This window comes from Exophiala viscosa, assembly GCF_022695815.1.
Source record: "Exophiala viscosa unplaced genomic scaffold EDD37scaffold_3, whole genome shotgun sequence".
Classification (NCBI taxonomy): Eukaryota; Fungi; Ascomycota; class Eurotiomycetes; order Chaetothyriales; family Herpotrichiellaceae; genus Exophiala; species Exophiala viscosa.
In genome coordinates, this window is record NW_026944355.1 from 1,684,442 (window position 1) to 1,711,767 (window position 27,326).

General features: G+C 51.2%; 11 protein-coding genes across 11 annotated transcripts; 6 read left to right on the top strand and 5 right to left on the bottom strand.

Moving 5' to 3' along the window:
- The first annotated feature begins 1,244 nt into the window (after positions 1-1,244).
- Positions 1,245-7,233, top strand: EDD37DRAFT_626662 (chitin synthase). The gene is made up of 2 exons (XM_062816319.1): positions 1,245-5,544; positions 5,595-7,233. The coding sequence occupies exons 1-2, from the start codon at positions 1,547-1,549 to the stop codon at positions 6,988-6,990; spliced, it is 5,394 nt and encodes a 1,797-aa protein (XP_062672088.1). The 5' UTR covers positions 1,245-1,546; the 3' UTR covers positions 6,991-7,233.
- A 326-nt stretch (positions 7,234-7,559) lies between these two features.
- EDD37DRAFT_664502 (uncharacterized protein) lies at positions 7,560-10,360 on the bottom strand (the record flags this gene model as incomplete). Its single annotated transcript, XM_062819230.1, has 4 exons — positions 7,560-9,407; positions 9,466-9,554; positions 9,605-9,986; positions 10,058-10,360. The coding sequence occupies 4 exons, from the start codon at positions 10,358-10,360 to the stop codon at positions 7,827-7,829; spliced, it is 2,355 nt and encodes a 784-aa protein (XP_062672089.1). The 3' UTR covers positions 7,560-7,826.
- A 216-nt stretch (positions 10,361-10,576) lies between these two features.
- Positions 10,577-12,166, top strand: EDD37DRAFT_334027 (Ribokinase-like protein). The gene is made up of 3 exons (XM_062811618.1): positions 10,577-11,069; positions 11,128-11,621; positions 11,669-12,166. Exons 1-3 carry the CDS (start codon positions 10,754-10,756, stop codon positions 11,963-11,965), a joined length of 1,107 nt encoding a protein of 368 aa, XP_062672090.1. The 5' UTR covers positions 10,577-10,753; the 3' UTR covers positions 11,966-12,166.
- A 175-nt stretch (positions 12,167-12,341) lies between these two features.
- On the bottom strand, positions 12,342-12,686 carry EDD37DRAFT_648642 (uncharacterized protein; the record flags this gene model as incomplete). Its single annotated transcript, XM_062818040.1, has 2 exons — positions 12,342-12,384; positions 12,481-12,686. 2 exons carry the CDS (start codon positions 12,684-12,686, stop codon positions 12,342-12,344), a joined length of 249 nt encoding a protein of 82 aa, XP_062672091.1.
- Positions 12,687-12,868: 182 nt separating this feature from the next.
- On the top strand, positions 12,869-14,680 carry EDD37DRAFT_334020 (uncharacterized protein). Its single transcript, XM_062811617.1, has one exon. It carries the CDS (start codon positions 13,059-13,061, stop codon positions 14,220-14,222), a length of 1,164 nt encoding a protein of 387 aa, XP_062672092.1. The 5' UTR covers positions 12,869-13,058; the 3' UTR covers positions 14,223-14,680.
- A 609-nt stretch (positions 14,681-15,289) lies between these two features.
- On the top strand, positions 15,290-16,096 carry EDD37DRAFT_648644 (uncharacterized protein; the record flags this gene model as incomplete). The annotated part of the gene is made up of 1 exon (XM_062818041.1): positions 15,290-16,096. The coding sequence occupies one exon, from the start codon at positions 15,290-15,292 to the stop codon at positions 16,094-16,096; it is 807 nt and encodes a 268-aa protein (XP_062672093.1).
- Positions 16,097-18,139: 2,043 nt separating this feature from the next.
- EDD37DRAFT_334146 (putative cyanamide hydratase) lies at positions 18,140-19,437 on the top strand. The gene is made up of 3 exons (XM_062811620.1): positions 18,140-18,542; positions 18,750-19,040; positions 19,132-19,437. The coding sequence occupies exons 1-3, from the start codon at positions 18,317-18,319 to the stop codon at positions 19,344-19,346; spliced, it is 732 nt and encodes a 243-aa protein (XP_062672094.1). The 5' UTR covers positions 18,140-18,316; the 3' UTR covers positions 19,347-19,437.
- Positions 19,333-22,048, bottom strand: EDD37DRAFT_334110 (transcriptional regulatory protein GAL4). The gene is made up of 3 exons (XM_062811619.1): positions 21,767-22,048; positions 20,119-21,711; positions 19,333-20,065 (listed from the first exon to the last, which is right to left on the bottom strand). The coding sequence occupies exons 1-3, from the start codon at positions 21,922-21,924 to the stop codon at positions 19,528-19,530; spliced, it is 2,289 nt and encodes a 762-aa protein (XP_062672095.1). The 5' UTR covers positions 21,925-22,048; the 3' UTR covers positions 19,333-19,527.
- A 191-nt stretch (positions 22,049-22,239) lies between these two features.
- EDD37DRAFT_626677 (alcohol dehydrogenase) lies at positions 22,240-23,775 on the bottom strand. The gene is made up of 3 exons (XM_062816320.1): positions 23,360-23,775; positions 22,831-23,277; positions 22,240-22,781 (listed from the first exon to the last, which is right to left on the bottom strand). The coding sequence occupies exons 1-3, from the start codon at positions 23,508-23,510 to the stop codon at positions 22,309-22,311; spliced, it is 1,071 nt and encodes a 356-aa protein (XP_062672096.1). The 5' UTR covers positions 23,511-23,775; the 3' UTR covers positions 22,240-22,308.
- A 60-nt stretch (positions 23,776-23,835) lies between these two features.
- On the top strand, positions 23,836-25,668 carry EDD37DRAFT_334205 (uncharacterized protein). Its single transcript, XM_062811621.1, has one exon. The coding sequence runs from the start codon at positions 23,971-23,973 to the stop codon at positions 25,612-25,614; it is 1,644 nt and encodes a 547-aa protein (XP_062672097.1). The 5' UTR covers positions 23,836-23,970; the 3' UTR covers positions 25,615-25,668.
- A 55-nt stretch (positions 25,669-25,723) lies between these two features.
- On the bottom strand, positions 25,724-26,815 carry EDD37DRAFT_648648 (serine/threonine protein phosphatase; the record flags this gene model as incomplete). The annotated part of the gene is made up of 1 exon (XM_062818042.1): positions 25,724-26,815. One exon carries the CDS (start codon positions 26,813-26,815, stop codon positions 25,724-25,726), a length of 1,092 nt encoding a protein of 363 aa, XP_062672098.1.
- Between the last annotated feature and the right edge of the window lie 511 nt (positions 26,816-27,326).

The following is a 27,326-nucleotide window of genomic DNA, read 5'->3' on the forward strand; positions in this document are numbered from 1 at the left end:
ATGCACCAATGCAGGGATTTTGATCAATTCTGTTTTGAGACCATTCGGATCGGCTGCAGAGGAGACTGCGCCACGCTACTTGGCTTGCCGAGTCCACTCTCTTCGAGCCTCAGCATTAAAGGTCGTGGTCGTCCGATGCCTCGATCCTCCACGACAGTGTCAGATATTCTGCATATAAGGGCGGTTGGCTGATGACGCTGACTTCAAGGGTACTTGAGAAACAGAAACTTTCAGAATTGGGGGCTCAAAAAGTCTAAGAGACGCGCCCCCGGATTTGTTGACAAGTCAAGAATAGGCGTGATTCTAATGACTAATAAACACTCTAAGTAAACATGGGACGCGCTCCAGATTTTCTAGGGTCTCGCATCCCCACTCGACGCCCGTACCATATGTTGCTGCCACCCAATAAGCTTAAGGCTAGAATATTCCGTATCTGGTGGTCCTGGATAGGCTTCCGATGAGTGGTTCATGCTCTTCCGGGGGAGGTCTTTCGAGGCACCTGCGGGCACAATCAAAAAATCATCGGTCTGGGTATCCGCTGATTTTGGTCCCTCCGATCTCAAGGAACCCACGGACTTTCCATGTATAAAGTCGACAAAAGACGAATACGGGTAGCGAATCGTGGACCAGCATGCAGTCACTGTTTCACGGTCACCGGCGAGACATGCAGCAAACTGATGGGCTGTGGTGTACTCATACGGAGACAATAAGCGCAGCGCCACCCAAGATAGGATTTGCGATCGCCCGGAGAAGGAAGTGTATAGAGGAAATGGAGGATCCCGGTAGGCTGTAGCGGCGTCGTCTCTCCTCGTGTCACTTCGGCTTACTGCAAGGGCCTCCGCAAGGTTTAAAAAAGACCTGAGGCTGATGGGCCAATCGTGCAACCTTGCGTCCCACAGTAACGGTTCTTGGGAACAACACAAGAGTGTCACCCACAGCGACCGCGTCTCTGTTGACGAAGGACTACTCTGGTGGTAACAGGAATCATGGAAGAGGACAACACTACTATGTGCGACAAGTAGTCTAGATATAGAGGCAATTGTGCACAAAAGAAAAAGCAAGACAGTTAATGTCTTTCCTCGCCGAGAGTGTCTCAGTCCATTTGCCTCAAACCGACCGTGCTTGTTGACGTCTAGCTAGTCGGGGCTCCTCCTATTTTTGGGCTACTCAAACCTGTCACTCGGCTAAAAGAAAAACTCGTTGTAATGTCAATAGCTGTTACGCGCTGAACGCGCCCCCGGAGCCTTACACAATTGTTGGACTCCTTCCCTGTTGCCGTCCCTGCATTCAGCCTTTGACATCTCGTACCTACCATTCTCACTCTTTGCTTGTTGACTCGCTCTATTCTCTAGCATGTTTTGCGTTTCTCCGTCCATCATTAGCTATTCCTCGTCGCTCGTTGTATAATATTGCATTCCACGATATCGATTTGAACGAGTACTCCTTGAGCGATTCCGTCCTTGACCCTGTCCACTTTCGGCACGACCAGACCACAATATCACGACAAAAGGGATATAGATGACTTGAAGAGGAGGACTGGCAGTGCATGAGGCATATATCACAAACAGTGCAGAGTCTCTTCACACAATCTATATTACAAGGCCCTGTCGACAAGTTCGCTCGACAAGGGCCCGGAATCACCCTCGACATGGCCAACCGATATTCCACCTACTCAAACAAAACCTCTCAGGTCGGGGCTGCACGTTCAGCGGCGCAACAGTCAACTCAAGTTTCGACGACCACTCTTCTGAATGCTCTCCACACGATATACGCTTCAGGTCAGACGTACGAACTTGACTCAAGTACCAGTATATCAGTCAACACATGGCTATCCGCAGTAAATCCAGATGCGCAAGGACGGACTGGTGGCACTGTGGACACCGACCTTGCCTCAAGAGCCTGGGAGCACGCGAGGAGAAGAGCTGAGGATGCTTGCGTTGTACTTGGATCGCTCCACCCATCAACGCCGTCATTACTTCAGCCATTCTTACAAGTCATTCCTGTGCCCACTCCGACTCTTGCCTTTACCGCATTGTCAGCCTTGCGGCCCTTTCTCTCATGCGTCACGCCGGCCAATCCCACGACCTATCGACACTCATCCCTTTCGGCCAAATACACCATCACTCTCAATGGCACAATTACTGGTTTCAACCTGGCCCTATCAGGATCTGGAATCGATGTTCAGAAAGGCTTGTTGAAAGTACCTTCCGAGCCTGGCTACCGAGCTTTCGATGTCTTCTACTATCTCTTAACCTCTGCCTCAACGCCGGCCGAGCGTGAGTTTCTGGATTTGAAGCCTGCCTCGAGATATACGCTTTTGAACGGATCTGGGACGTACGGGCCTCCATCTTACCTACCAACTGCCGACGACGTGGCAGCAGCAGAAGATTTCCGGTCAGCCTTGAAATCGATCGGCATCAAGGGTGCCTCGTTTCGAGGTCTTCTATCATGCCTTGCTGGATTACTCAAGCTCGGTGAAACGACCGGTTTATTGGTCGACTCCGACACTCTTGAAGACATCTGCGAAGATATAGGAGCACTGATTGGCTTGGAACCCGACGTGCTAGTCAACAAATGCAACTCCGACGACCGTGAAGTCTTGATTGCTGGAATGTACGAAGCACTTGTTGATTGGGTCATTTCAAAGGCAAATGATGCTATCGCCGCAGAACTACGGGCGGGAGCCCTCACACCCGACTCCAGCAATGGGGACGAGGTCAGCGTTACGATCGTTGAGATTCCTGGTCAGGCTCTTGGTAAAGCTGTGGCACTGCGAAACGTCTTTGACGATACTTTCGGCATCAATGCTGAAATGAAAGAAGACGGCCTCGAGGTGGCAGCGGCGGGTTCCTCGGTCCTAAAGGAAATGCATTTGGCTGTGTCTCATGCCGAGGCAGACTTGGGCATTGCTGGCGGGCCACTCAGTCGCGAAAGAGAGCATGATCGAGACCGACGAGAAAGTATTCTCCAAAAGATCGGCGCAGAAGCTGAAAGTGGCGGGTTTCTGCATACTCTGCTGTATCCCGTCAATGGAGATGCGCTAAACTTTGGAAAACGCGGCCGGTTTGATCTGGGAATGACTCTTGCCAGCAGCAGAGCCTGGTATCAGCTTTCACTTCACCCTACCGATGACTCACCTAGTACTCTGGCTGGCCTAGCCTCCCCAACTTCTGCATGGTCTGCGGGGGCCGTGTCCCGGCAATTGCGGGCTTGGAGACTGCCAGAATGGGCTAACCATCGCAACAGACATCTCGATTTCACAGCAGATTTCGACGTGGAGGAATTTGTTACGAGGTATTCGAGGCTCGGTTGCAAAGATGGCGAAGATGGAATAGAGTCGTTTCTGCTCGAACGTGGCTGGACCAATAGAGAAGTCGTGATTGGCCGCGAGCGCGTCTGGATGCGAGAGTCAGCTTGGTGGGAAGCTGAGACCATACTGGATCAGAAACCCATGCCACCGTCCTATTCCGATGAGCCTGCAATCGGCCAACCTACCAACCCCTTCTTATCGAGCTATTCAGGCAACGCCCCTGACAATGCCAGTGGTTTCTTTCCTCCAATGGGCGATGCTATGAGCGTTCTGGACAGTAAGGACAATCTCCTTGCACCAGGAGCCCCAGACCGAGCCAGATCATTTGCCCCAACCATGGCACGGACAGTCCAAACCATAGGTGGTGATTATGGCCTTGGGCCAAAAGGTGACCCTAATAAAGACCAATACTACGACTCAGATCTGGGTCGCTTTACTGGCGAGCTGGACCCAGAGTTTGGCGATCCTCGGAACATCGAATCCAAAAAGACCTCTAGGGGCAGACAAGCCTGGGCCTCTCTCGTCTGGGCCTTGACATGGTTCGTCCCGTCTGTTTTTTTGAGGTACATTGGGCGAATGAAGCGTCCAGATGTCCGCATGGCTTGGCGAGAAAAGATAGTGTTGGTCATGTTGATCACACTATTGAACGCTTTTATCGTCTTTTATATCATCGAGTTTGGTCGATTACTTTGCCCAAATTATGACAAAGCTTGGAACACCAAAGAGGTCAGTGAGCATCAAGGCACCAATGACTATTACGTTAGTATTGCAGGCGGCGTCTACGACATGACCAAGTTCTACAAAACGCAACATAGCGACACCAGCACTCAAACCGACTCCACCAACATGCTGCCGTTCGCTGGGCTGAATCTTGACGCATACTTCCCTGTGCCCCTCAGTGTAGCTTGTCCGGGACTCAATGTCAACACCACTGTGGAGCTGCAGAACAACAATACGGATGCTGTCGTTTATTCTGATGCTGTGCATTATTCTGGCCCACAATTTCAGACTGATTCGAGTTCGGCACTTTACAGCATCAATTGGTATCATGATACGTTCCGGCCCAAAATCAAAGAGTACTACAAGGGTGATCTGGTAGTGACGAGGGATAACGTTCAAAGTCAGGCCAATGACGACGACCGAATCTGGGTAATCATCGACAAGAAAATCTACGATCTCACAAACTACTTTTACACTTTGACACTTATGAACGACTATCCGACGTATAAATTCTTCCCTGACGAAGTCAGCGACCTCATCTCCGGGAATCCAGGTTCTGACATCACGAAGAAGTGGGGAACGACTGCAGCATACCAGAACAGTCTCAACTGCATGAACGATGCTTTCTATGTCGGTAAGGTGGATTTCCGAGATACGGTGAAATGCCAGGTCAACAACTACATTCTGCTAGCTTTCACTATCATCATTTGTGCAGTTATTCTTGTCAAGTTTTTGGCTGCTCTACAGCTGGGATCGAAACGCCGACCAGCGCCTCAGGACAGGTTTGTGATCTGCCAGGTGCCTGCATACACAGAAGGTGAAGATCATCTTCGGAAATCCCTCGACTCGTTGACTGCTCTCCAATACGACAACAAGAGAAAACTGATCTGCGTAATTTGCGATGGCATGATTGTGGGCGGCGGCAATGACAGGCCAACCCCCAAAATCGTCCTCGACATTCTCGGTGTTGATCCAAAAATCGACCCACCTGCACTCCCTTTCAGATCTGTCGGCAATGGGAGTGAACAATTGAATTATGGCAAAGTCTATTCTGGACTGTACGAGTGTGAAGGCAACGTGGTGCCATATATTGTGGTAGTCAAAGTGGGAAAGGAATCTGAACAGTCAAAGTCGAAACCTGGCAACCGTGGCAAGCGAGATTCTCAGATTCTCCTTATGCAGTTCTTGAACCGAGTTCACCACAGATCACCGATGTCACCCCTCGAGCTGGAAATGTTCCACCAGATCAACAACATCATTGGTGTGGACCCAGAGCTGTACGAATACCTACTTATGGTTGACGCTGACACTATGGTCAAAGAGGAAGCCCTAAATCGCTTGGTCGCTGCTTGTGCCAACGACGCTAAAATTGCAGGCATTTGCGGTGAAACGAGTCTGGAGAACGAAGACCGAAGCTGGTGGACTATGATCCAAGTCTATGAGTATTATATCTCGCATCACCTGGCAAAATCGTTCGAATCACTCTTTGGCAGCGTCACTTGTCTGCCCGGATGGTATGTCAAGGTGCCGCAATGGTGATGTCTTATTGCTGACCTGTTGATAGCTTCTCCATGTATCGTCTTCGAACGGCTGACAAAGGGCGGCCATTGATAATCTCGGATAAAGTGATCAACGAGTACTCCGATTGTGATGTCGACACTCTTCACAAGAAGAATCTGTTATCGCTCGGTGAAGATCGTTATCTTACGACTCTCATGACGAAGCATTTCCCTGCGATGTCATACAAATTCCTTCCGGACGCTTACGCCCTGACGGCCGCCCCGGAGACATGGTCTGTGTTGCTCTCACAAAGGCGAAGATGGATCAACTCGACAATCCACAATCTCGCAGAGCTCGTGTGGTTAGACGATCTTTGCGGGTTCTGCTGCTTCTCGATGAGGTTCGTTGTCTTCATCGACTTGTTCGGCACACTCATTCTTCCGGCGACTTGCGTCTATCTTGGCTACCTCATCTATCGAGTGGCTTCCCACACTGGTCAATTCCCGCTGATCTCGATTGTCTTGCTGGCGGCCGTCTATGGTCTACAGGCGATCATCTTCATTGTCAAGAGACAGTGGCAACACGTGGGCTGGATGATTATCTACATTATCGCATTCCCGATATACAGTTTTGTTCTCCCGATTTACTCCTTCTGGAATCAGGACAATTTCTCATGGGGTAACACAAGAATCGTGATTGGCGAAAAAGGTGATGAAAAGGTCGTGGCGATTCAAGACGAGGGTTTCGATCCAAGATCGATTCCGCTACAGAGATGGGACGACTATGCAGCGTTCAACAATCTTCCTGGAAGACGTGGAAACCCTGGCAGCTACCAGGAGAAGGAGTTCGAGGCCGGCTACACTGACGACCCACGCATGATGGAGATGGACGATATTCATTCGACGTATTCGTCCGTGAAACCAGCCAGCACGATTCTGACCGGGTTTCCTCACATGCAGCAGAATCCTTTCATGGCGCCGCCACGCTCACCCGCCCCAATGGGCATGAATCATCGCGCTAGCACCATGACTGGACTGACCCAATTCAAGGATCAACCGGTCAGTGTGCACGGTCGGAACATGAGCATGATGAGTCTGGGGAGTGCAGCGCGTCTCAAGTCCCCGTCGCCGAACCACTATTACCAGGACAATCAGCGCAGTCCGTACCAGAGCGGATATCCCGGCATGCAGCAATCAATGAGTCGACCGAGTCTGCTCGGTATGGCCAGTAGCCGACCCGCTTCTACTGTCATGGACTTCCGCACTGTCCCGTCCGCAGGGCCTGGTGACCAGGAGATCGTGGAGTCGATCCGCGCGGTGCTAAGCGAAGTGGATTTGGAGACCGTTACGAAGAAGCAGGTGAGGGCTCTCGTCGAGCAGAGACTCCAATGCGAGGTGCCTGTTGGGGAGAGACGGCAGTTTTTGGATAGGGCGATTGACAATGAGTTGGCCAACATGTAGTGTATGAACTGGGATATTGTCGACAGAAAAGCATTGCGGGAGGCGTTATTCATATTGATCTCCGGAGCGTGGGCATATATTGGATCAAATAGCAGCGGCACTGGGTTGGGACATGGTGGTGGCGGATGCATTAGACCTCCAATATAGGTGTTTCTGAGCGGTTCGCATCTTGAGGAGATACTAGGACGATCTATCGAGCGAATGGATATAAGTCATCTACTGTATGAATCGATTGTCGGCCAAGCTGAAGTTTCTGCATAGAGTGATAGGTTCAAGGAAGGCATCTATTACAACTACGATTGGGATTGGAAGTAGTTATATGGCGAATACTGTTGATGAAGGATTTTGCATTCTGCGTTCTGCACTGCCGGTACTCTGGATGTCAATTCTGCACTTTGTGAATTCTGCATTCTGCACCCACGATAGTCTGTGATGGTGATACTGCCTCTTTAGGATAATTCTGCACCGTGAAGCATTTCTGCATTCTGCACTGCGGGTACTCTAGATTGAATTCTGCACTGTGCACCATTTCTGCATTCTGCACTCCCGGTAGTCTAGATGTCAATTCTGCACCGTGAAGCAATTTTGCATTCTGCACTGACGGTAGTCTACGTCGCGAGACTTCCTCTTCAGGATAATCCTGCACTAGAAGGAGTTCTGCATTCTGCACTGCGGGTAGTCTAGATTGAAATGCTGCACCGTGAAGCAATTCTGCATTCTGCACCCACTGTAGTCTAGTGTAGTATCTTATCATTCAATTTGACCTTGATATTCCGCAGAGCCTCTCGAGACACTGTCGTCTATCGCATTCGACAGACAAAGGCCAAACATCACAATCATCCCTCTCCATTAGTACGCGTAGCTGGGACCTTCAACTTCCCATCCTCGACATCGTATTTGACCAACCCGTCCAGCAAGCCAATGACCTTGAGCTTGTTCCGCCGCGACTGCATCAGATACCCCAGAATCGCGTCCGGACCTACACTCGACGTCGCCAGATCGAGCAACTGACTCATATAATGAACCGCCGACACTCCCTCCTTCTCTCGCCGATCCATGAGGACCTTTCGTCGGTGGGTGACGATGTTTGCTCGCTCCTGCTCGGAGGTGCCGTCCCACATGTACTCCGGGTCTTGCCGGAGAGCTTCAAGCGCGCCTCGAAGAGCAGTGGCGTCGGCCTGCTCGCGCTGAACCAGGATTGTCTCCAGTTTGTTCATTCTGCCTGCACTCTTGGTGCGAGGAGGGGACATATTGTGCGCGAGATCATTAGGCGCAATATCAAGCACGACATCCTCGCGTACGTTTGCCAAAGCTTTCTTTACGGCGTCAGGAACGTGCTCCGGTTTGATCGTGCGGAAGTGCTTGTGTTTTTGATTGCTGGGAGCATCGGTATTCCCTCGAGTAGGTTGATCTGTGTATGAGCGTCGCTCGAGAGTCGATGTCGAGAGTCTGGTCGTAGGTCTATTCGTGGTTTCTGGGCCAGCATAGACCCATCCATTCGCTTTCCAGGGTTCGTCGTCGGCACTGCGCTTTGTGCGTGTGCCTCGCTGGTTGAATTGGCGGGCGTCATGAGGTGGATATGGGTCATCATCGTTGTCAGAGATCTCAGAATGCCGTCTCTTTCTTGTAGTAGAATTCTTAGTCTCTTGGTAATCTTCTGCGTATCGTGTGGCAGCATGCTTGACTGTAGGAACAACAGCGATAATGTCGTCGCCGATGTCGTCTTCATCTCTAAATGGAATGTCACCATCTCCCTGGCCCTCGGTATCTGACTCGGGAATTTCCTCCTGCCTTACAGGTGCTGACTGTCGTTGCACATTCGGAATCGAAACCGGTACTGACGGTGAAGGTGATAAACGTGTATGTGCACGGTCGGTAATGGTACGGCCAGAATTAGGCTCAACCGGTTGTGCGTCGATGGGTGCAGTCGATCGCATATAGCGCTTCTCATCATAGTGACATCGGCCACCCTTGCCGCTAGCCTTGCATGTCTTGCAGGGGAGCAGGCCGTCGCAGGCTTGGTGGCATTTGTCGCACGTTTCGCATAAAACGCGTCTCCTGTCTGTATTGGGGTATCGTTTCTCCATTCGCACTGTTGGGATGGGCTCTGGCGATATTGCTGCACCTGAAGGAGAAGACGGCATTGGCTTCTGGCTGATGAGAGCAGAACCTTGTGATGTCACCCACGCATTGGAAACTGCCGCGGGAGAGCGAGGTCTTGCAGGCCGTATCTCTCTCAGCTCCGGCTTTGCCGATGCGACTCCAGAAGTGGTTGTCCCATGAGATTGCTCAGGCCCTGAAAGAGCAGAGGACGATCGCAGTACCGAAGGTCGAGACGTTTGCGCTGCTGCCTTGTACAGCGATTTGGCACCTATGGCACCTCCACCACGTCCGCCTCTGTAGACGCATACTTTGCCCTGCCCATGATTCAGGCAGCTAAAACATGGGATCATCCCGTTGCACGGTCTGTTGTACATCCGGCATTGCTGGCAATCGGAAGGCATTGGTGTCTGTGGACTCCGTGAGATCGAGGGAGCCCGTGTCATAGTGGATGTCGCTCGAGACTGGTGCTGTTTGTTGGCGGAGTGACTGGCTCTCTCTGCCGGGGGTGTACCGTTGGAGACATCGCTCTTGACCAGATCACCATTGGGAATATTACGATTTGTGTGCAGCGCATGATTTGAGACTATGCTGGCCTCCCTCTTCTTGGGTCTGGCTAGAATCTCGTCAATTTCCTTGGAAGTGACCTTCAATGGACGTGGCCCCTTCGAGGCCTTGTAGTTTGCGTCACTTGGCGACTGCTGTCCCTTCGAGATGCGGTCTTTGATCGGCTCGATCCTGTGATTACGCAGGACGTTGGTCATGAAACTATCCAGAAGATCTGTTTCTTGCCGAGAATCTGCATCTTGTCCATCGTCAGTCGACAATAGTCCGTCTCCGGCCTTTGCAGCTCGTCCATTACGACTGTCATCGTGCTTGGAATGGTTGTCTTGCTCCTGATCGTGACCCCATTCTGGTATGAATATCCCACTGTCCACCAGGTCGCCTATATGCTGCCGTATCTCACCTCTACTTCCTTGCTGGTGTGCCATGCGCCGTTGACCACTAGGACCGTTCGCATCGCCATCCCGATTGCCCGTACTCTCTTCTTCGTGTTCTTTAACCACTGCCCCGGCCACACGTCATGCACGATATGCGCTCCACGTCCTTCCGCGTCCGATTCGTCCGACGCAAGATCAATAATAACCGGTTCTTGGAGAGTTTGGGCCTGAGGGGTCTGAATTTTAGATTGTCGTTGAGTCTGTTGTGGCTGCAGGTCAATATCTGACTCCGACTCTACGTCTGAGTCAATGAAGCGGTAGAATGGCATGTTGGAGTCGGGAAGCTGGTTTTCGTCATGGTAGGGAAGTCGCCGCTCGGTGGTGATTGTCAGGCGTGCGCTGCACGCTCTTTCATGCCAGTCGCGTGGAGATGGTCAATGAGTAATCCACACTACAGCCATCGTTGGCAGATTATCAGCGACCTGTAGTTTTACTGTGGTGACTCTGTGGCACAATTGTTGATTCCAGCTCGAAGATCGTGGTCAAGTCGAGTATCGGAGGTGGGTCGATAAGGTTAGAGGCGTCGCAGGACTTCACTCCGCTGAGCAAGGCTGTGGCACCCTTTCACGCTATCTGAGCCTCGTATCTACCTAGGTATTTACATCTCGATGTCTTCTCGTAATGACATTCACTTGTACAACACGTTCTAGTGGTTTCTCATCATGGCGACAAGGCGGGAGAGGCTCGCGTTCATCACGTTCGGCATGTTCATAATCGATGAGATCGAGTATCTCAATGGTAAGGCGTCTGAACAGAAAATCATTGGTGGAGCTGGCACTTACGCCGCTCTTGGTGCTCGTCTCGCAGCGGGCGCAGCAAACGCCCTATTCGTGTCATGGATCGTTGATATGGGTTCGGACTTCCCGCCAGAGTTCAAGGCCATGATTGACGTGTGGCGGACGAGCTGCATTTTTCGGCTGGATACGAGTAGGTTGACTACAACGGCATGGAATGGCTATGGTCCAAATGAATATCGAGGTAAGTAAGTGATTGTTCGTTCTCTTGGCCGTAGCCTTGACTTATCATGTTCGAAAAGCATTCAAATACCTAACGCCAAAGCTGCGCCTTGACGAATACTCACTATCCGACGAGCAAGCTCTGGCTCGATCATTCCATATGGTATGCTCACCTAAACGCTGTATATCCTTGGTGGAAGGAGTCATGGCTCGGCGGAGTCAAGTGGCGCCCAATGAACCTCGTCCGGTGTTTGTGTGGGAACCTGTGCCTGAGCTGTGCACGCCAGAGGAGTTCGACAAGCTTCAGGAAGCGGCTAGGATAGTTGACATCGTCAGTCCAAATGCCGACGAGTTTGCCTCATTCTTCGCAGCAGACTCGGGGCGCAGTCCTCGACAGGCCATGGTGGAAAAGTTTCTAGCGTTACGAGACACGACACCGCTGGATGTGGCCCTGGTGGTACGAGAAGGTGCTCAGGGCTGCACTATGTATCAGAGAGCACAATCGCTACATTTGCACGCGTTTCATCAGAGTGCGGAACGGGTTATAGATCCCACGGGCGGGGGCAACACATTTGTAAGTCTTGAATCTTCAAACCTGGGTGTGATCCTGACGAGCTGCAGTTGGGCGCTTTGGCGATTGCGATGACAGGCACAGCCTCTCCATCTGAAAACACTGTTACACGGGTGCTTTCTTCCTCGTCTCGACCTGTGGACGACAGGCTCCTTCTCGCAGTATTACATGCCACGGTAGCTGCTAGTTATGCCATCGAACAAACCGGTCTACCTTTATTGGCAGGTACGTCGGCAGACGATGCTTGGAACGGCGAACCGTACCAGAAGCGCTTCATGTCATTTCTGGAAAAGGAAAAGGCACATATAATTGGACAGCTGCCGGGAACGGACACAGCAGACAACTGACCTGCACAACATTTAGAACGCTCTCTTAGACATCAGGTCCTGACGAGTGCCCATGAAGAGCGGAAAATGCGTAATATTTCGAAATGTTCATTTTCGTGATCTGGGTGACGGTCGAACTTCAATATGTACAGGGTAATGCCTCATCTCCTAGGCGCAGCTGAGTTGGATCGCATAATAACTCCTCTTTCTGTAACGCCTTGAAGTGGCTGCTAGGCTTCTAATCGAAGCGGTTGAACGTCAACTCGGCTGCTCGTAGTCGACAAATCTGATATACTGCGGCACCTGAGCTGTACTCGACGAGGTCTTTGTTTGGATGTCTTTGAATATTTTTCCGCCCGGCGAAGGTGAAGTTCGTATGGTGAATCGTATCAGGCATCTATTTCTGGGCCTTCTCATGCTCGATTATCTGTCTGCTCCAACTGCAATGAGGTTAGCCCAAGACCTGGCTTCGAGTCGTTTGACCAGGTGGTCCGATCGTTCGCGGTTCCTAATCCTGGCATGCTGGATGCACTTACTATCGGCTGGGGAAGAAGGCATTCCGCTCCGGCATCTTGTATCTGTGCTCTCTTTCCGCCGAGACTCTCCAAGCAATACCTGCGCATGCTGCGATGACCGCCCCAAATATGATCGTGTTCGACTTCCAGTTGTGAGGTTGCGCATACCAACCACCAGCCGGTGACCAGACGTGTTTCGGGTAGGGGACTTTACCACCGCCGCCCATCTTTGCGGTTGTCGCAGTAAGAGGGGGTGGAAAACCGATGGGTGCCCCTCGACAGGAAGTGCTGCTACAGAGAAGTGTTTGGGCTGAATAGTAGCTTGATGTTCAAGCAAGATGCAGGTAAACTGGACGGTGATCATTGAGGTTGAAGCTCAAGCACGTGATTCAATGTCCATCTTGGCAAAAAGTCATTGAGCGCAGCGCAGCTTCCCGTTGTGGATTTTCTTTTCGCGTGTCTGGTCTCGTGCAAAGTCCTTGCTACAATAGACAATTGTTGATGCCCTTCAGGCACACTTCTTCTATCATTTCATCTTCCAAGACGTTGCGACTGATCAAAGCAACACCTGGAGGAAGGAGTAACTCTACTGTGGCTTAATGAAGAGGTTGAGGCTCCTGCGATGGAGCGGCAGTGTACTCTCACCACGGACAAGACCCGAGTCCTTACAATCAGCCATCCCTAATTTCCGACGATGTCAAGCTACAGCAGCTTTACAATCAGAACCTCACGATGATATCGAGGTGACTCCTTTCTTGTCAGAAGATGCGCTCACGAGCCTTCCCTCGCCTCCGGTCACAGCGGCGAAGACTTCTGCGAAGCTTGCCGCTTTACATGCTCGACTTGCCCTCCCTCGACGGCTACCTCTTGAAACTCTAGCGAGGACGCTTGTCGACGACTCTGCGGATCCTTCGGTCCGATTCAACAATAAACCCTTTGCCGTGCTAGGGAACGATCTATTGGGATATTATACTTCCGAACATATTTTGAGTCAATACCCTCGATTACCCATGGCTGTCGTGTTCGCCGCCATGTATGCATATCACGGCCCTGCGACGTTGACTGCAGTGGCAAGGGAATGGGGCGTGGAAGCGGCTGCGGAGCCTGGCGGAGAGGTTGACCCCGGCCTACTTCAGTTTAAGAGGCTTCCACCCGGACCGAGACCTGATCAACCCGAGACGCAAGTGATCGAGACCAGGGAAGAAGGAAAGTCCAAGTTTCGACGAACAATGAGCTCGAGAGCAGTCTACGATGACCAATTTGGCGAGGTCAAAACGCGCGGTGGTGAAATAGAGCAAAAAGGTGTCACCCTACAGCGAGCCGCTACACAGTTTGTACGGGCGGTCTTTGGTGCAGTGTATCTCCATGCAGGCAGAACAGCTGCCAAGCAACTTTACAACGACCACATTACCTCGCGGCAGGTAAACATCGGCAATCTATTCCAGTTCAAGAATCCCACGAAAGATCTGAGCCGATTATGTGCCAGAGAGGGATTCCAGGCACCAGTGGCCAAGATACTCAGCGAAACAGGCCGCAAGAGCAGGACGCCGGTTTTCGTTGTGGGAATCTTTTCGGGAAGCGACTTGCTTGGGGAAGGCGCCGGCGCCAGTCTGGACGAAGCCCGGACACGCGCGGCAGTTGCAGCGATGAAAGGGTGGTATTTGTACAGTCCGACCGAGGTCCGGTTGCCTAGTGAAATGGAAGAGCCTGGCGCCAAGCCGTGGACACCCCTATTGGTCGATGCGGGCGAGATCGCGAACTAGATTCGACCTTTCAACTTGTTCTTATTACCGACATGTGGGATGGGATGTACTTGTATGGTATTTGCTCGTATATATCGGATTCAAGCACGGCATTTCCAGGCGTGAAGAAGGAAAAGAATGGCGAACAGGAAGGCAAATGACCATTGAGTCAATGGACTTGAATTGCACATACCTACCTATGGTATAATGTTCTCTTCACACGAGTTTCTACCATTCCATTTCAACTCAAGGCTACACAGTCTTCCTGCGACCGTGATTTGCATCTGCACATGCCGGTCTTGAAGCGGCTTCGCTTGAGTATATGGCTGTCAGGCAGGATATAAACAAATAGGTTCCATCTGTTCCTGGCACAATCCCGTTTTCTGATATTTTGGTTGTCCGCCAATCAAGATACAATAATATAAGGCTTGGCTAGTCCTAAAGATGACGTCGACGATCTGCCTGTTCTTGATGCCTTGAAGACCATCTTTTGAGTAGCATCTTTAGCATCTTCGACTTGTTCCGAGCGTCACATGCACCATCAAAGCGACCCTGTTTGACAATGATGACAAGCTCGACTAACACTAACCGCTTCGTTTCCAAAAGTTCGGACACCCTGCGACCCGGGAAGATTGACACCAATCATAGGCGTCCAGACGCTTCCAGCTGAAGGGGACTTTTTCCATTGCCAAAAGTCGCCCTGTCAAACTCAACACCGCGCCACGCAACGATCGATACCGCCCCCGCGAATCAGGTCAATCAAAGCTCCCCAGAATAATGCCTGGTGTTTGACAAGATCCGAAAATGGGAGGCCTGTCGGATCTCTCCATAAAATATCGCCTTTCAAGGCGTATGACTTGTCCTGGTGACTCGTCCAACACTCGTATGAACTCAAGTATGCTAGGGATTGCGCCTCGCTAGGCACTCTTCCAGAAGTCCCTCATGTCCCCCGGATTACCTTCCGGCTCGTTGCCTTTGTAGTCACAGTGCAGAAGCGAGACTCCCATATTATATCATTCTTCCACCCCAACTGTTCTTCTTCCTCTATCGCTTTTCGCCTACTTCGAACACTGACTACACTATTTACCATGGCAGCAGCAGACTACTTCGCTCCTGGCGCAAGACCGCCGTTGGAGCAGAGCAACAGTCTATATCCGCCTCCACAACCGCAAAGAGCAAGTTCCTCGCAGCCTACTTATGGAAGGATTCCCATCCATCAGGGCCATCCAAGTCCTCTGAATCCTGCTCAATCACCTTATCCTCCGCCTCCATATCAGCCGTTGAACAGCGAACAATATCCGCCTGTCAACACGGAGCATAAACCCAGCGTACACTTCACACCAGGTGGTTCACCCGGTGGACAACATCGTCCTTCCTTCGGCGGTCAACCGAGACCTGAATCCTTCTCTGCAAGCCAGCCAAACTACCAGGCACAACAAATGGCTCCATATCAGCAGAGCCCCTACATTCCTCAAGGCTATCCTTATCAGCAACCACCCACCTTCCAGCAGCCGCAGTATCAACCTCGCCCAAGCTACTCAGCCAGCGATGCATACGGGCCCGGGTATACTTCAGACCCTGAAACGCACAGACGGAAACATAAGAGCAGGTCACGGCGCATATCAGATAACTCGCGGTCTTCAAACACTGATGCCCTGCTCGGTGCAGCTGGAGGATCACTTATTGGCGATTTGATCTTCCCAGGTCTAGGTACAGTGGGAGGAGCTCTTGTTGGATGGGTCGGTGGGAAGGATTACGGCAAACACAGAAAGTGGCGAGAAGACAAGCGAGACCGCGAACAGGACAGATGGGAGAGGAAGTTCGCGGACAGATCGAGAAGCCGCAGCCGGAGTCGTGAGAGGCGGAAGGACCGTCATGAGCGGAGGAGAAGTTAATGACTTAAGATTCTGGTTGATGATGCTTATGATCTTTGATGATGTTTTGATCCCTGGCGATACCTCCAGCGTTTATTTTGGGCCACTACAGGTCGGTTCATTTTGTACCACCATAGGTTGCTCTCTGCGACACTGCGAATGTTTTAGTGTTCAGACATACACAAGTTATTAATTGATGAAATGGCCTCCAATGAGGCCTGCAGCAAATGCAATGCACCCCGGATGTGATCTCATCCAGTGGCAACACAGTATATTTTCTTTATGTGGTTCGCTAATCCCTCACCTACATGTATGACCTGCATACCTAGGTAGGCATTTCGCCGTTGTCAAAATCAAACCATGCGGCTGCAGCCAGTTCTGGGCACCAAATAACTCGGGCTTGTCCGATTCCGACATTCCCCCTTTCTTCATCTTTGTTGTTTCTACCATACCTGGCAAACAACATATCGCAACATCATTCTGTTGCCAGTGAGGACGCCTAGAGGTCCGAAACACCAGGAGGTCGACGTAATTCTCGCCTCGAAACTTTGACATCAACCGCACGAGGTTGCCTTTTGGAATGCGATTCCGGGCTCGCCCGATGCTCGCTCACGAACTTTAGGGTGAGCGATCGGGCACAGGCCTAGACCTACGGTTTCATCACGGTCGACAGACGAGCTTCACTCCGTCGCGCAGAACAAAACGGCCAGTCATTCGGCTCGAGTACTTTCTGCAAAGAGTCGCCCGGTGGCTTCCCAAACTCTGACCGGTGAGTCAGTCCATGGTCACCCCCCGCCTTTGACAACCTCGATTCTACTGCCATTGCCGTCAAGCATTCCGAGACTCACATGATATCCACGAGATGCAGCAGCCGCGTCGCCTGGAACGCGGCTCGCTCTACTGGTAGGCGAACTAATCACCGGACTCGTGCTTCGCCTGGTCAAATAGGCCAACTCAACATTCCGAGACGCGAAACACTTTGTGTGCCGTAAAAGAACGGCTGACGCCTCACTACACCTTTCAAACAGCAGCGCCGGCATACCCGATTTTCCTCGGTATCAAATCTACAAGAGAGCTGGGCTTTCCATCTCGGCTTATCGGAGACTTGAAGCGGACGACTCAAAGCTTCTAGCATGCTGAGGCGCCGAATAGTGTCAGTTGCTTTTGGATTGACATGCAACTCATAAGTCTTATTGGAATGGCTTCAATGTCCATCTTGTCCGAGGTAGGTAGGTCGAGACGCCGACTGCTCTTCGCGCAGGAATCTGTGCCAGTGATTTCCGGGAAGCTATGCTTTTCCCGGTCCAGTTCGAGCTCAAGCTGCTCCACTTCTGAAGACCGAAGAGTTTTGTACTTGTTGAGTGTGACTCGAGTTAGCTGCCCATGACGATGATCTGTTGTCCGTCTCTGTGGAAAATGATGCCTTCCGCACCTACCATGACAGCCCGACTGACGAACTTACGACTTCCGACACTCAATCATATGTTCTTGTTTTCTTATCAGTTGTCACTTGCAGTATCATGCTATCAACAATGCGTCTTCGTTAGCACCATGTTCTGAGAGCGATAGTGGCTGACATGGTTTGAGCTCGAAGACACTACTACTTACTATGGACGTCCGCCCATGCACGCCCTGGCAATGATCCTGACATCGGCCAATCAGTGGACAACCAAGTCACTAAGCGGTCCTGCCACATTGGATCGGAAAGCCTTGCGCCTTGAAGACGACGATCAGCTAAACCCCAGACGAGTGCCCCGAGATAGGAGAAATACTCACTCTAGGCACGCCCTGACAACGACGACTTCCGCTCCAATCGGTACATGGCAGACCACCTGCGTCAAAGTCCACCGTTTACATCGCGCGCTTCCGAGACCAGGCAGGATTTAAACTTCGTCATCTTGTGTAGCCTCTCAACAAGATAACAGCTACAATGTCATTGATAAGGTGAAAGAAAAAATGTGTATATGTATACACGCCTTGAGGTAGACATGCGCGAGCACGTATCGACGACACTGAGAGATGCGGGGAACCCTACCATCCACCACGAGTCAGAGTCTTTGAAAGCGAAAGAGTCCTGATAACAAACGAAACACGAAAATGTACAAAGAAGAGCAAAGATCTCCAGCTGCATCCCTTGCTGACACAAATTCCCTTTCTACAAGCGCACTCGAACATAATATTGATCGAGGCCCAATCCCTTCGAACAACAGTCTCACCATATCCTGACGCAATATAAATATCATGGCCTTTTCACGGGACCAACAAATCAAAGAATACGGCTGGACCGCCCTCTCCTGCGACCCCAAAGAATGGGGCGGCATCGCGAAACACAATACTCCGCCAGTCCCTCAATTATGCGCAGATGTCCCATTGCCCGACACGCCCATCGTCAAAGCAGCACTGGCCTACGTCAAGAAAGAACTTCCGGAGCATACATTCAATCATAGCATGCGGGTGTTTTACTATGGTTAGTTATCTGCAATCTCTCCTCGCGGTCCAATCTAGGGTACCAGGCATTGTGCGTGGCTTTCCCAGAGCGAAGTCGTCCGGGAAGGCTTTCCGGGCTGGACTCCCAGCCAGTCACAAGGTGAATGCGTGCTGAACAACTCGACACCGTTGACCCGTCTGGGAAAGAGTAACATGCTGAACATGTCTCGGCGTATGTGTGTTGTAGGAATGGCCATCGCCACTCAACAGTTCCCCACGTGGTCCTTTAGCCCAGAGACCTGGCTCTTGACGTGTCTCTTCCACGACATCGCCACCATCGACAAACACACGCACGGCACGCTCATGTCCTTTGAATTCTATGGCGGGATTCTGGCGTTGGATGTGCTCAAGAACCAGTGTGATTGTCCTGCCTCGCAGGCAGAGAGCGTCGCCGAAGCGATCATCCGCCATCAGGATCCTGTCGAGGTCGGGACGATCACGACGGTCGGGCTGCTGGTGCCGTTGGCGACGCAGTTCGGTATGTACAGCCAGAACCCCTGGGTCACCTGGGTCCACGGTGACCCACTGCACATGTACTGTTACTGGTTCTGATGCGTCGTGCTGAACAGACAACATGGCCTATCGAGCAGATTACGTCCATGCCGATACAATCAAGGATGTGGTCAAGCATTACCCACGACGCAACTGGTCCAAGTGTTTCTCCACGAAGATCCGGGAGGAAGTAAGCGTCAAGCCTTGGTGTCATACGACGGCTTCAACGGAGAAGTTTCCCCATGATGTTGAACATAATGCTTTGATGGAGCCTTATGATGGGCTCTTTTGAACGAGGGCTCGTCAAGATCGTCGTTTGGACGTGATGACTGGCTTGTGGGGTGCGGACAATGTATTCAAGGGATTAGACCGTAAGATTCAAAAGTAGACCTTTCCAATGAATACTTAGATTTGTCGCAAAAATTTAAAGTGATATCTCAGTGTGTTCGCCAATACAGTCATAACTTCTTCATTCATGTCCCATGAGAAAGACCCCATTCCCAGTCAGGCACGCCTGTGCCAGTTTCCTTGTCGTCGGTATTATACATTGTGGTGCTAGCTGTTCCTGCATTCTGATTCACTGATGCGGTACCTGTCCCTGCCATCGCCACGTTATTGCTCAGACTTTGGACGTAGTTATTGTACCCATCGACCGCGGCGTCAACCTCAATGTCCCATGGGTTGATGCCAGCGTGCGAGTATTCGAGAGCGGAGAAGTCAAAATCATTCGCATTTGCAAAATCTTCTTCGGTAGGATAGTTGAGCGATATCACAGGTACTGGTTGTGGTTGATCTCGGCCCTGTCCATACGATTGGTGCAAATGGAGACTTTCGCCGCAAAGCCGTTGGATGATGTCTCGACATTTGGTGGCACTCGGGTTGAGAGCTGTCATGGCGTCGATAATATTCAAGGATGTAACGACCTGTTCGCGCCACGAGGGTGCTTCGGGGTGTGATGGGTTGCGGCGGAGACAGTGGATCGGGATGAGTGCGGCTTGTAGGAGGAAGTATCTTTTCATTTCTTTAGCGTCCATCGTTGCCAGAGTAGGTCGAGAAGAACTTACAGTGTATACCAAGCAGCCAATCTTGTGTGCCTGCCTGTTGACCAGAAATAGTAAACGCAGGAGATGGATTCTGTTGCAGCTGCAAAACAACGGGTAATGGCGATTCTTTCGGTGGCCGAGTCTTCGGTTCTGATTGAGCTGAAGCCATTCTGTGCCCACCGGATCAAGAAGGGTCGATACATGATAATTCGAAGAAGTCGGAAACGCAATCGACTGATATAATGGCCGAGGAGATACTCGAGGGGCAGGTCTCGGTCGTTCCAGTATGGAGGGAGACTCTTTCGCCAACCTTCGATATGCTCGTCGTCAAGCGAGATCACTTCGGCTGCTGAAGGCAGAGGGCTGGAGATAAGACGGTTGTAAATTCGCATAGTGCGGAGGTGATATAATGATTGTGTGCGGAGGTAGGTGTATACTGTAACTTCGTGCAATTCGGGGGGGAACGAAGGCGACATAGGTTCGAGGTCCTTTTCGTGGATGTTACGGGGAAAAGCTGTTTCAACGCCAACTTGAGGCCAATTGAGGGGTCGTCCATAGGTCACTGTTGCACCAACATCCAACACACATAGGGACCACCAGACTCTCCGACGTACTTCCTGCTTGAATGGAGTGGCATGTCGGCCATGAAAGTCCTTGTGTAGACCGAGCGAGACAGCCAGTCGTACGGCTATACCTCCATAAATATAGCCGCTGTTCGGTCGATTCCTTTTCTGTAAATAGTTTGCAGCCAGGGCAAAGGCTTGCACAAGACCGAGGTTTCCTGTCTCTAGCGAGCCAATGGTCAAGTCTGCTTTAACGGTATTGAACAAGGTGGCGTGAAATTCATCGGTGCCAGTTCCGGACACAAAGGCACCAAGGACGGCAACAAGTCGCGCCAGGATATGGAATGTGGTTGTGCCTGGTCGGCCATCTAGTTTCGAGTATTGCTCGCGGAAGGATGGTTCATGAAGGATGGGAAAGGCTGTATGGTATAGCTTGAAGTGGGCGTCGACCAGGGTATCGGCGACGAGTCGAGTGACTTGGGGTTGAGATTGTAGCGACAACGAAGAAGACAGACGAACTTCAGGACGATCGGCGAAGACTCGTTCAAGACCGTCTCGACGCTCGTTCCTTGTATCAAGCTTATCACCTGTTCCTTCGGTGTCATTGTTGCCCATCCATATGAGGCGAAGCAGCGCAGCTCCAGACACTGAACCAAGAAATCCAGTGTTGGAATCGTCGGCGGTCAGGGTTGCCATCCCGTCCGTGATGCGATCAAGATCCGGTTCCTGTGTTAAATCCGCCGAATGGCCATCGGGATTGATGCTGCTTGATGAATGCTCTCGCTCGTCCCACTCAAAATCATCGTCGGCGGCGGGCAGATTTTCAAAAGGAGCACTGTCGTTTGGCGCATTGTTGGCGGGTGTGACAGGGGATTGTGAGCTTGCATCAAATGTTCGCGGCACATCGTCTGATGCAACTGGTAGGTTTTCTGTCACAGCTTGTCCATCAGAGCCACCATGGGCAAGCATCTGGTTGAGCTGAGCATCGCCGAAACGGGTCCTCAACAGGGCTTTGGCTATTTCCAATTGTTCTTCCACCTCCGTTAGGTGTCTTCAAAAGCCTTAGTATGTAATGAACCATCGAAGATAAAGGAGATGTGGCATACTTTCTGGTCAGAGGTGATCTACTGTGCTTATCGTACAGACAATGTCTTTTGTATCGCTGGCAGATGGAGCAGACTGGCAGCTTGCCGTCGCACTTGCCTTTGCGCCGTTTGCATTCTCGACATTGTTGAATGGCTTGTGTTGATGGTCTATCCGTCATTTGGACCCAGCATGCTAGCAGCTTGACGAGCGCAGCAGATGATGATTCGATCTTGCCAGGGTTGCTGTATGAATTGAAGAGATTAAAATAATCTAAGGTTCTCGATTATCAGCCTCGTGCCTCAATCCGGCAGTGTTGCCCCTCTGGTTAGCCTGGAAAGAGCGATGGCGAGCCTGGAGCGCCCACTAAGCGATTGCTAGTTCAACCTCGAGCCGCACTAACTTAAGCGAAGAGCCTGCATAAGCTCAGGTAAGGTATAGGCGGCCTAGGTATTGGATATCGCCTGAGCACACTTCCCACATGAAAACATTTACTCTGCATTGATAATGCCTGTCTCAATATCAAGCAGTTCTGGTCGACGTGATGAGCGACCCAAATGATTAACTACAACTTGACCCTAATCACAACCTTGCCAAAATGCCCGCCGCTGTATAAATACTGAAAAGCCTCCTCCGCTTCATCGAACGAAAAGACTCGATCAACAACGGGTTTGATCTTATGATGCTCATAAAACTGTAGCATTTCCTCAAACCTGTCCCTCGGACCGTTGAGTATCCCCTTCAGTGTCACATTTCTCCTCAATGCCAACACGTTTGCATTGACGCGGTCGCCTGGGTCATCTTCCTTGCCCGAAAGATAGCCTATACAGTTGATCAAACCACCAAATGCGATACAATCAAAAGATTTCCGCAACGTCTTTGCACCGCCAGCTTCGAGGATGATATTCACACCGTTGTCATTGGTGAGCTTCATGACAGTGTCTTGCCATTCTGTGTCTGTACGATAATTGATGGTATATGTCGCCCCCAGCTCCATTGCCCGCTCAAGTTTAGCATCTGAGGAGGATGTGATGATCGCTGATTGACGAGTCAGTCATCGAAGCATGTCTTGGTGGAAGATACTAACTCTCTGCTCCTGCGGCTACTGCAATCTGCAGTCCACTGATGGCTACTCCTCCAGTGCCTTGTAGCAAGACGACCTCTCCCTCTCCGCCTGGGAAGTTCATCGGTCTCATTCCATTGATTGACATCCAAGCCGTGACCGCAGCGATGGGTAAAGTGCAAGCTTCTTCATCGGTGAGATAGTCTGGGGCCTTGACTAGGCCCATCTCGGGGAAGACACGATAAGTCTGCAACACCCCGTCAAGCGGCAAACCCAACCCCGAGACCATATCTTTTGCTGTGATTTGGCCGTCGAGGTGAGTCTGGTTGAATATGGAAAGGACGCGATCGCCAACTTTCCACGACTTGGAGCCTTCACCAATACTGACGATAACGCCACACATGTCTGAGCAAGGGACGATGGCCGAAGAAGAGTTCACAGACTTGTGATGATTATAGAGTCCCATAGCAACTGTTTCGAGATGTTAAAGGTGTACATAGTGCATGGCGTTGGCCTACTGGAGGTAGCCTTGAGCAATCTCCAAGGAACTCACCCTCCGTATCCCGGTAGTTCAGCGATACTGCATGTATCTCCACAAGTACTTCGCATCGTCCTGGTTCTTGTATGGGACCTGTGGTCTTCCACAGATGGTCAAGTTCATCCTGGGACGTTTGCCATTTGACGACTTCTGTGGGGGCTGCCATAATGAGAACAACAGTAAGGTGTAGATAACGGCAAAGATTAGACGATGTTCAAGGCATTCCAAGCTCCATGGGCGAGAATAAGGTGAATCAATGAATGATTTCGTCAAGTCTTCTCTTACCTCATCGGCGGTCATCGCCGAGATATAGCCCCAACAGCGAGTCATGAGCCTTTCTTGCGACACCGAGATCTTCGAGAGACTCTGCAGGGAGACTCGTCCTCTACCTATCGATATCATACACATACTCGTCGAAGATCGAGTCCAACATTCACAGGGAATGTGGAGGAGGTCTTTGCCTTGTTCGAAAGTCGGGTGTTGCCGGTGACGTGCATTTGCGGGCGATGCTGACATAATACTGCGTCTTTTGAAGCAGCAATTGATTCGAAACATCAAAATATCACCGTCTGCTGTCCGCTTCTTCGCGGTGGTATCGATCACTGTTACTTCACTATGCACAGCCAATGCATAGGGTTTTCACTCGCAATGGACTGAAACAGAGCGTTTGTGGCTGGACGACCCAGAGTCCGTCGACGCCGCGATTTTATCGAACGCGACCCTCAACTGAACGGGGACTTGACCGCGGAGACCACCCAAACGACAATGGCATTGGCGACCATGCAGCTTCACAAGCCGCCGATGCGGTCAATCATACAAATTCCCGATCCGTCGAAACCTCCCTAGCCTCTAGCGACAAGGAACATGGAGAGTCTTGCGCGAATGAAACGTCGGTAGATCCTGTGCAAACTTCCTTTCAAACCTCTACCAATGCCCCCCAAACCGTAAGCCTTGAAGCGTCGCTCCAGGAGACCACAGAAAAGCCGCATGCAAGAAAACCAGCAAAGTATAAGCGACATATACCACGACCGAAACGGTTCCCTCCACTACTCGAAGAGATCAAGAAGCATGGATTGCAAGAGAACGCAAGTCGTCCTACAAACTCTCTCGATCGATCAGTGGTATCGACGCCCACACTCCAAGAAGAACTGCGATGGCTAGCGCAAATGAGTCCACACCCAAAAGCTATCAGAAACACGCTCGAAATTCTGATCCGTGACCGCAACGAGAAGCCGGACTCTGAATACTACAGAGTTCTGATTCTGGGGAACTGTTTCCCGGAGTTGGGCTCCGTCGAGAATGTCAAGACAATCTTGCACGAAATGGAGAGGAAAGGTATACCTATCGACACGGGCGTGTGCCATGCACTACTGGAGGTCTTGACCGTGCATCCAGATACGTACCTCCGCACAGCCATTCTACAAAGGCTTGCGCAACAATGGGTTTCGAGAGATATCCCGGAGTTTCAAGAGGTCAATATCGTTTCGATGGTCCGCGAAGGTCAACTGGAACTGGCCACAGTCGAGCTAGAGAACATGCAGCAGAAGGGTGTCCTTGTTTCCAACTGGGTGTGGATCATCTACATCCACGCCGTTTGCGATAGCCACGACTTCAACACCCTCCTTCAGATACTGTACAAGCTGTACGATTCCGACGTCCCCTTTCCGAGACCGACCTTACTCCACGTCTTGATTCAAGCGAGTCAACACGGCGATACGGCACTCGCCAAGTGGATATGGTTCACTTATGTCGAAAACATGCACATTATCCCCGACGAAGCAATCTGTATGGATGTCCTACGTTTCGCCGTGACACAATCGGACATTGATCTAGCAGAGTCGGTCGCCATCGTTCTCGAAAGTGTCGCCGGTAACACGATAACCACCCCGCCCAGCTTGGACGATGGACCGCCATTGACAAGACACGAAATCTATGGTCTAACCTTCGATTCACCCATTCTCCCAGGTCATCCTAGTCCTGCAGATCCGAAAGACGATCCCGACATGTCGTCTTCAGATGCTAGAGCCATCGCCTTCTCTACTCCGCCGTCTCTACCGGGTCCCACATCTCCGCCGCCCCCACGTAAGCTTCCAACGGAAGCTGTCGAGTTGCTTCGAAAAGTGCGAGCTGACCCTCGAATATCGCCGGATCGCAGACGAAAGAACCCAGCTGTAATGTATAAGCTGTTTCGCGAGGAAGGTGGGTTACGAGGCGCGAGGTTCGACCCTTTGCTGGCGCTGAAGCAGGGTTGGGACTGGCGGAAGAAATGAGTCGCTGGAGTCGCTCATCGAGACGAAGATCAAGTCTTGATAGTTCTTCGTCAATGATGACACCGGCAATTCATGCACGGTTGCTGCAATTTTGTGTTGATATGTCACCTCATTGACCGTGGTCATCGTCTCCAGGATCAGCAACAGGCAACTCAACATCAACCACCCATGGTGCGTTCAGGGGTTTATACCCCAAACTCATGACACTCGCATTGACAAACACCGTCTCCTTGCCTGCCTCGAGCCCAGTCATATCAATGTACGCGCCCATCTTGCTCTTTTGGTCTTCATACGTGCCCGGATCAAGTAGTGTCTCGCCATCCACCCGAGTCCTGAATGATAGGTCCTGATAGTACATATTCGGATTCCTCTTGTCGGTATTGAAACCTCCTCTGTCGCTGTTGTCGCGCTGTTCGTTCACACCTTTCCATGTCTTTTTCGTTGACATCCCGTCCCAGCGTTTGACGATAGCACCCCAGCTCTCGTGGATATGCCCGAAGCAGTGCAGACGGGCAAGACACCGTTCCACCGCTCGACGTAGATGTTGGCATCCGACGGATTCGTTTGCACTCGTCAAATCTAAGATGCCTTGTGGCGGGCCGTGGGTGAGCATGATGTCGATTTCTGGTTCTTTAGCGGCGTCACCATTACCGTGGCGGGCTGGGGCATGATGATCAGGAACCGGATTCTTGGTCCCCGGTTGGGAATTGTATCTATCGGTGGACCTTTTGTACCCAAACGCCCAGTTGAAAAACTCGGGCTGATACGCACTCGCATAAACATTCAGTCTCGCGCCGTTCTCTAACCTGAACTTTTGAATGCCTTCTTCGACATAGTAAATACCCTCTTCACGTGCCGTGGGAGAGTCGTACATTTGCCGAATCTCGTCGAGTTGATCGTCGGAATAGACACTTGTAGGGCCGTGGTCAGTTGGGTATTGGGAGTAGTACTCTCTGTCGAGCGTCACGTCGTGGTTTCCTGGGATGACGATCTTGAGCGGTGCATCGACGCTGTGGATCAAGTCGATTGCGTTCTGGTGTTGAGTTAAGGATCCGTTGAGGGTGAGGTCGCCGGCGTGCAAGAGAACATCGGCCCATGGTAATGGCTGGTGGAAGGGGATCTTTGAGTTGCTGGATCCGGGGACGGCGGCGTGGGTGTCGGAGAGGATTAGGATGCGTGTTTTGATTGTTCTTTTGGGCATGGTTGGAGAGGTATCGTCGTTCATCGCCTGGCCGACTGGGTAGATATGGTATCAAGGATGGGTGTGATGATGGCCGATGATAAGTGAGGTCACTTGCTAACGTTGATGTCGAGGACAGACGCCTACCACCGAACGTCGCCGCTGCCGCTGTATGTCGATGTCGATGGCAAACTTTTGGACGATTCACCACTGTAGATACCAGGTACCAGGGCCAATCTGTTGTTAGAGGTTGTTTTGCAGTGTTCAAAGTCTCGATTAATAGTGATTTCGTGAAGCTCGATCTGCGCACTGCAGTGAAACAGACAAGGTTGCTTCAGAATTACCTTGTCGTAGCTGTGACTCTAAGGTGTGTCGGTCATGAGTCATCCAACTTCATATGTCTGGTTCTTTCACTGCAGGACGCTGAAGCAGCATTAGTGCAATGGTTTGGGGGTCTTTTCATTACTAGATGTAGGTTGTAGTTGTATGGTCCACATCGTTCGGAATTTATATGTGGTCGATGGTCATCGAA